The sequence below is a fragment of the Antrostomus carolinensis genome, unplaced genomic scaffold, assembly GCF_000700745.2.
Source record: "Antrostomus carolinensis isolate BGI_N321 unplaced genomic scaffold, ASM70074v2 scaffold4603, whole genome shotgun sequence".
Lineage (NCBI taxonomy): Eukaryota > Metazoa > Chordata > Aves > Caprimulgiformes > Caprimulgidae > Antrostomus > Antrostomus carolinensis.
Window position 1 is genome coordinate 48898 of NW_010302995.1, and position 8648 is coordinate 57545.

The 8648-nt window shown below is 40.8% G+C and overlaps 1 protein-coding gene across 1 annotated transcript in view; it reads left to right on the plus strand.

The window, feature by feature from the left end:
* Positions 1–5659, plus strand: part of DCHS2 (dachsous cadherin-related 2) — a gene marked incomplete at its 3' end in the record, with an annotated part of 49107 nt that extends 43448 nt beyond the window's left edge. Inside the window, exons 10-12 of the mRNA XM_029083999.1 lie at positions 2990–3124; positions 3362–3571; positions 4802–5659. Coding sequence (XP_028939832.1) covers positions 2990–3124; positions 3362–3571; positions 4802–5659 — 1203 coding nt within the window. The remainder of the gene's footprint in view (positions 1–2989; positions 3125–3361; positions 3572–4801) is intronic.
* Between the last annotated feature and the right edge of the window lie 2989 nt (positions 5660–8648).

Here is an 8648-nt window from a genome sequence, read left to right on the forward strand (position 1 = left end):
GGGGTGGAGCCCTTTTGTGGGTTGTAGTTCCTTCCTGGTTTTTTTTTTTTTTTTTTTTTTTAAAGTATATTTTCCAGTAACCACAGTCCTTCTGTTGGGTCTTTTTCTCACATTTGCATGATTTGGCCCCATGTCATATGCATGTTACAGTATTGTTCCAAACAAATACTGAAAGATGCTCATAATGTTAGAAAATAGGATTTATATAGGAGTCATATAAATATAATGCTACTAGTTTTTCTTATGTTTTGGAACAGAATTTTTGAATAATACAACTCCCTTCATGTTGTTCTTTATTTTTTACATCACATTTTTAACATTATTTTTATTTGCTTTTAAAATTGCTGTTCATATCCCCGTAATATTTTCATCATCTCAGTGGAGGACTTTCCTCCCATCACAGAATCTTTTTTTTTTTTTTCACCTCATATATTCCCTGACTGACCACAGGGAGGAATCGTATTTACTGACAATTGCAGCCATCATCAGCTTCTTATTTTGTTTGTCTTTTACTTCATTCACTGCAAAGAGAAGAGGGAATGCAGGCAGCTGTCACCTTCTTTGTGTTTCACTCAAGCTTTAAGCTTGCTTCCAGTTCAAAAGGTCTTTTTTTTTGGAAATCACTGCTAAGGTTTTTGCTTTTAATGATTTTCTTTCATATGGATATCCATGAAACTTCTTGTTCACCGACTCCCTCCTGCACATTACAAGAGCTACACTTACTGCAAGTCTATGTTGCAGTATGCAACATGTGCCTCACTTTCTCTTAAGTCCTCTTACAGAGTGGGACCTCTCCAGCCACCCCAAGGCTGACATCTAACAGCACAACTCAAGTAAATATAAATGTAAAGACACATGTAGTACAGGTAAATGCTGTAAAAACATGCACAGGAAAGCAAATATACCCGTAGCATATTTAAGATAGGTCACAGGTTTGTCTTGAGATAAGTATTTGCAGAAGCTTTGAATGAACTCAATTAGCATTTGTCAAGGTCTGGTTTTAAGCTGTTGTGCACCCCTGTGGTTCAGGAGGTGTGTCTGGAGCCTTTGGAGAAAAATCTCAGAAGCTTGATATAGGAACCACTGACTTAGGCTTATGAGACAGGGCTTACTGCCATTCACTAGACATTTTGTCTTGCTCATAACCGTGGATTATCATGGTTTTAACACCACTAGTACTATAAAGATGAGACTTGAACCTGGGTTTGGAGCAGGGGGAACATTTGTTTGCGACTGTTGGCAGTAGGCATATTCATAGTGTAATGCCTCAGCTGCTGCTTCAGAGAAGCTGTGGTGTAGCACCCTGGGAGAGCACAGACTGCTCATGCTGTGGCAGGGGAGCAGGAAACGGGGCTGAAGCTTTTCTCTGGCTGCAGCTCAGGCACCATGCATCCACCCTGCCATTTGGCTTGTGTGGGGAACAGGTCCCTGCCACCAGCCAGTGGCAAGGAAGGGACTTAGCTCCTTAAATTTTCAAGACATTCTCTTTGATTGTCCTTACTGCTGTGTTTTTCTCCTTTCTTCTGGAAAGATGGGAATGATTTCTGTAACTCATTTTCCTTCTGCTGTATATGGTATGAATATGCCCCTTCCTTGACTTAATTTAGGTGCAAATACATTTACAGTAATAATTCTCTTAATCAAATTTCAGTAGCATTGTCAACTATTTTGCAAAGCTATTAAAGGGCAAACAAAGGAAGTAATAGATGCTAAAAACTGTATGTTCTTTTTCTTCATGCTAGTATTTCTCCATCAACTCCAGGGCAGATTGCTGGGTTTGCTACTGCAGCAGATGAGAACAGGGAGGCAGTGTTTAGCTCCGAACTGAATAGCAGTTTTACTGTGACTAGGAGTACTGTAGCTTTCCAGGTGCACTAACTGTCCCTGTACTACTAAAAGACTGGTTGTTGGTTTCAAAAACATAGAATGATCGAATGAAACTTAGAAAAATTTGCAAAAAAAACCAAAAAAAAGCTGACAACACCACCACCCCCAAAATCCCAAAAAAGAGCACAATAGTATGAGCCCTTCACGTACAATATAGGATTAAACTCATTAAAGTTAATAATATGAGTATGGTGGAGATTACATTATACTTTCCTCGGGAGGATGTTGCAACTAAAAGAAATATGAAATAAATTATTTTTTGACCATAATAGGTAAGAAGGGGGAGTCACATTTCTTGTTCTACTCAGCTGGGCAACTTTGAAAGAAAGGTTTTTAAAGGCCTGAACAGTTTTAGCCTTTTATTTCCTAGAGAAAGGCAGGAAGACTAATATCCCTGTACTATATGCAAATGGTAGGTCTAATTAAGAACTGAATGGAACTGGCATTCAGAAAAACTTTGAGGGAGGGAAAATCTTTAACCTTCCTTTCTGAAAATCCTTCATGACTTTGTAAAACCAATCAGTACAGTATCAGTTCAGAGAGTGGCTACAAGTGAGAACTGTCTGAAAGGCCTCAGATGTGCTGTGGCAATGTCTACCAAGTTGACTTTTCTGTTGAAGACAACCAGGAGATGGCTACCCTGTGAGTCCTGATGGGACTTAGGCACCTGCCTGCTCAGTATTATGAATATTTAGAAGTGGTGGGTATGGCAATAAGTGGATGTTTTCTCTGGATGCTTACACTATTCAGAGTCGTACTGTACAGAGGTACTTGCATTGGCTCCATGTTAAGTGGAGAACCAGAGCTGCCAGAGCAGCCTAGTACTCTGCCTGACATCCTGTTGAGAAATGAATTAGCTGCCTCAGGAAAGGAAGACAAATGCATGGATTCCACAGTCTAAGTTAATGCTTTCTTGCAACATGTTGAAAAGTCAGCTTGTTTGTGGACATGCCCTTTAGTGCAGTTACTCACTGCATTAAAAATAATAATTTCATCTATAACCCATTTCCTGGGGTGGAGAGGAGAAGAAAGAGACCAATCTGTTGACCTGAATTTGAGGAGAGTGGCTGTGTTTTACTAAGACTTCCATTCTACTTTTAAGGACTGAATTCCTTGCTTCGGTATGAAATCTTACCGGGAAGTGGTTATGAGAAATTCAGGATGAACTCAGACAGTGGAGAAATTGTAACAACTGCATCACTGGACAAGGAAACCCAGGAGGTTTTCAGTATTAAAGGTAACTGTGAAATAGCTCCAAGTGCCTGTAAAATGTGAAGTGAGAATGGGTGTGGTGATACTATCAGCGTTACCTTTTTTATGCCATCTGAATTAGATGGAAGTGGTAAGATTTTCAGGAACAGAAGAACATGTGCTTTGTGTGTCACACAAATTACTATTCTGATATTATTAAGGAGTATCCATTGTTGCATCTAAAACTGTTGCATAAAATTTACTTTCTTTTTATTAATCTTAGTTTTGGTTCAAGATGGTGGAACACCGTCACTGTCAAGCACAGTGACCGTAATCTGCAAAGTGCTGGACAAAAATGATCACTCTCCCAGGTTTCTTATTCCTGCCTCTGAGATCCGTATTCCAGAGAACCAACAGCCTTCTGTCATTTACATTACCTGGGCTGTAGATATGGATGCTGGAAATAATGGGGCTCTAAGATACAAAATAATTGGTAAGTTACACTTCTCTTTTCTTAGCATAAATCAGGAAGTATATAAACAGCAGTATCCAAGTCTTAGACTAGTCTTAATTTTACCAGACCTCCCTAGCTCCCATCTTGTCTGCATGCTTGTTTTATGTGGAAAAAAAAAAAATCTTTCATCCCTTTGTCAGCATTAATAAGCACTTTCCAGGCATACTTTCAATCTGCTTTCTGGATTTGAAATAGTACCGAAAAGAAAAACAAAAACCTACCAAATGCTGGAAGGAGGCATTAATCACAAAGGCATAATTTTGTCCCTTTTGTTATAGTCTTGGAAGTTCTAAATGTAAATATACCCTTGCAGATAAGTATACGAATGAATTTTATTTATTTAATTTTATTTCGTGAGAGTTTCTTTCAACCAGCAATTAGTAATGTCGTCCTTGGTTTTCATATTGCCAAACTCTCCTGTTTCCACTATGCCAATGTAAGCTCCACAGCTGTTCAAAGCCTCCTGTAATACCTTTGCACAAATACAAGTTTGCTATGCTTACTTTGGTGTATGGCTCTCAGCAATAGCTCAAACATAGGCACATAGCTACTTGGTAACAGCCAACACATTTTTCTTTGAAGAAGCAGTTACAAATTCCTTTATGTTTTCTTGGTTTTAATTTCAGGATTTTTTATGATCTTTAATTTAATTACCTTTGGTCATTCTACATGTTATAAAGTACTTATGCCATTCACTGTTACTAAAAACACCGACTTTTCTTCTGTCAACTGCTTCATATTTACCCCCGCCTCCCCATGGCCCCCAAATCAGGACCTTGCACAACTATTCACTTCCAAGAGACGGGATTATAGAAGAGACAAGGAATACGTAATTACAATTGACAGCAATGCTTTATAGGTTTCTGGAATTTGTAACTAAGGTTGGGAAGAGGTCACTTTATGTATCAGCATAGTTGCATGAGATTTTATAAGGTGTGCTGCTTTGGGAAAAAAGACTCGCATCTGGCAAAATAGCCCTTCTGTAAATCGATATGATGTTCTGTATTTACTGTCATTGCCACCCACTGATTTAAATGAAATGCAGGTTTTAATTCATATAAGGAATAAAATATGCAAAAGGCACATGAGTGCAGCAGCTGTACGAGCAATTGGATCATGTTATTGCAGTTAACGTAGCGGTATTCACAAGGGATTCTTTTTTCAAAAGCAATTGTTTGTGATTATTTTATTTTTTTATGTGTTTGAAAGGTGGAAATATTGGAGAATTCTTCACACTAAATAACACTTCAGGAGAAATGCTGGTCACTCGTAGCTTAGACAGAGAAGACGTCAGCAATTTCACTCTTATAATTGAGTGCCGTGACCTAGGCAGCCCCTCGAGAAGCTCCACTGCACAGGTCTATCTAACAGTGTTGGATGAAAATGACCACAGCCCGTTGTTTGCAAAGACACAGTATCAAATCTCCGTGAGAGAAGACCTAGAGGAAGGCTCAGCGATCCTGGACCTCTTTGCTTCTGATGAAGATGATGGTCTGAATGGCAAAGTTACATACTCACTCATTGATGACACCTTTGGAGCGTTTGCTATCAACAGTGTAACAGGGTCTATAGTTACTACAAAGGCACTGGACCGGGAGACCAAATCCCATTACACCTTTAGGGCTGTGGCAAGTGACTGTAGCACCCATTTGCCAAGAAGCACCACTGCCAGTGTTGTGGTGCACATTGATGATGTCAATGACAATGATCCTGTTTTTTTGCAGAATCCTATCAGGGCCTTTGTACCTGCTGAAACCCCTGTGAATGAGACAGTAGCCACTGTGAGAGTGGAGGATGTGGATCTGGGACCAAATGGAGCTGTTGTTTTTAGTTTGATGGTAGCAGAAACCGTATTTCAGATCGACGCCAAGACAGGTGACATCATTCTTCAGGAGCCCTTGGCTTCCAAGGACTTCAGTACCCAGCTACTAGTGATGGCTTCAGATCAAGGTATTCCACCTCGAACAGCCACAGCTATGGTCATTATCTTTACAGAGGAGCAAGAGGAGGAGATTTTGTTCAGCCATAGCGCTTATGAAGCAAGCGTGCCTGAAAACAGTGCAGCAGGTGGGTATCAAATCCCAGTTTGTGTTCTTACAGCTGCTGGTCTACTCTCCTTTTGGAATGGTAATTGTAATGAATAATATAGGAAAACCTTTTCCTGTGCAGTGGCGGAGAAGAGTTAATTTGGATGAAGCAAATACCCATCTGCCTTTTTCCGGTGCACCAGAGTAAGAAGCAGCACAGTCAGAGGCATTGTCTGGTGCTGGAGTTTACTGCCTAGGTACAAGTGTTGCTCATATTAAACAGAAAGCTCCTGTGTCAAAGGTGGTATGTTTCCATCCCTCAGCCTGGGAAGCCCATCAGTGGGTTCAGTCTTTTACCAAAATTACTTTAATGATGGGTGGAGAGCGTTTACCCGTTGTTTCATTTGTCAGTGCACACTGACAAAGTTAGGTGAGATGAGTACTGTGTACCAGTTTCAACATCACATTTATTGATTTTGCAAAACTTTTCATGAACTGTAATAGCTTTTAGAGATACTCTAAAACCTTACTGAAGATTTGGACTTTCTGGAAGAAAGAGAATGGCATGTGAGGTGAGGTAAAGGGAAGACATGTTCGGAGGCTGTGGTGCATTGTCACTCAGACAGGCTTCTACGGAGCATCCATCTCCAGGTAGAGTCTGTGCTATTGAATACCTATAGACAAACAGCTTAAATCACACAGTGCTTACAGATTTATTTATCTTTGTTCAGTATATTGATGAGAATTACTACTCTACTTTTTGTCATTCAGAGAATATTAGTAATTATACCTTCTGCCAATTAGATATGGTAAGTACCTTTTCCTGGTTCAGGGAATGAGCTCATCCTAATGAGAGGCAGAAAGGAGTGCCTTCCACATTTTTCTGCCCACAAATCCTGCTGTACAATTGACCAGACCTGTTCAGAGATCTGACCTGCGCTATATTCTTAATTCTGCCCCATGAGGTTCACCTTGAACAAGCCGTTTATCCTCTTTATAGTTCAAATTTCCCTCAGTAAAATGAGAGCAATAATCCTTTATATCCTAAGGGTATTTTGAGACTAATAAGTTCTTAGATCTCAAGTAACAGTCTATATATTTGATTGGGAATCAGTAAAAAAGAAATGTGTTAATAATTTTGGAAGACCAATCAATGTTCTTGGATAATTACAAACAGAATAGAGAACTAAGGGTGAAGATGGCTGTTGCAGTAATTACTGCTGTGATTACTCAGCCATTCCTTCCTCTGTGCCTATTTGGGACTACAAGCCAAATTTTCAGCAGTATATTTTAAGATAAAGATAATGCTGTGAGTATTACTGATGTTTCAATCAAAAACACACAATAGGGTAAAAAAACCTTTGTTAATTAAGTTACTTTTTTTTTTTAAACCCTAATCCTTAAACACATTTGTACTGACATTTAAAAAAGCCTTTTTATTCTATGAGTTTGACCAGGATTTGGAAGTAGTTTTGGACACCCTAAAATTGAATTTTTCTGTCAGTGCGAGTCACAGGTACCCCAAGGCCTCCAAGCCCTGTTTCACTAGAGTCAGCACTGTACTGTAATTAATTGTGTGTCACTTTTTGCAAAGGAGAGTCTGCCCTGGGGAAATTGCTGCTTCCAGAAGATACAGTTCAGATGTCACAGCAATGTGTTTGGATCTCTTGTTTTCTTTCTTTTCATTGATCTACCCATTGAGAGTCAATTATGGTGATGTACTGAGGTTGTCTGTCCAGAAAGGGGAGAGATCAGGGTGTTTCCAGAGGTGAGCCCTGGGCTCTCACTTTTGTCTCTCCCTTGCTGCAGCAGGCTTGTATTTTCAGAAAGTGTGGTGAGAACTTGTTTGTGAGGCTCCTAGGGGAGTGAGGTTGAGGCCCTGTGATGTCTGTCTTTTCAAGAGAGGTGGTATTAACCTGCACTACTCCTGCATTAAAATTTCTTTCTAGTTAAGAAATAGTCAGAGTGAAGTTAGATTTTGTTAGGAAATAAGGAGACTTCAACTTGCCAGATATCTGCTGGAAATGCAACACACCAGAGAGGAGACAGTCTTGGAGGTTCCTGGAGTGTGTGGAAGACAACTTCCTGACACAGCTGGTGAGGGAACCGACCAGGGAAGGTGTCCCACTGGACCTGTTATTCACTAACATGGAAGGACTGGTGGGTGAAGTGGTGGTTGGAGGCCATCTTGGGGACAGTGATCAGGAGATTATAGTTTTCTGTTCTTGGGGAAGTCAGGAGAGGGGTCAGCAGGACTGCCACCTTGGACTTTCGGAGGGCAGACTTTGGGCTGTTCAGGAGTCTGGTTGGCAAAGTCCCTTGGAAGGCAGTCCTGAAGGGCAAAGGAGTCCAGGAAGGCTGGACATTCTTTAAGAAGGAAATTTTAAAGGTGCAGGAGCAGGCTGTCCCCATGTGCCAGAAGATGAGCTGACATTGGAGAAGACCAGCCTGGCTGAACAAAGAGCTTAGGCTGGAGCTCAGGAAAAAAAGGAGAGTTTATGATCTGTGGAAGAAGGGAGGAGCAACTCATGAGGACTACAAGGACCTTGTGAGGCTATGCAGGGAGAAAACTAGAGGCCAAAGCCCAGTTAGAACTCAATTTAGCTGCATCAGTAAAAGACAATAAAAAATGCTTCTATAAATACATTAGTAACAAAAGGAGAGCTAAGGAGAATCTTCATCCTTTGTTAGATACACAGGGAAACATTGTGACAAAGGATGAGGAAAAGGCTGAGGTACTTAATGCCTTCTTTGCCTCGGTCTTTAATGGTAAGACAGGCTGCTCTCTGAATACCCACACCCCTGAGCTGGTAGACAGGGTTGAGGAGCAGAACGATGCCCCCCATAATCCAAGAGGAAATGGTTAGTGACCTATTGCACCACTTAGACTTCCATAAGTCTATGGGACCAGATGAGATCCACTCCAGGGTATCGAGGGAGCTGGCAGAAGTGCTCACCAAGCCACTCTCCATCATTTAGCAGCAGTCCTGGCAAACCAGGGAGGTTGCGGATGACTGGAAGCTGGCCAA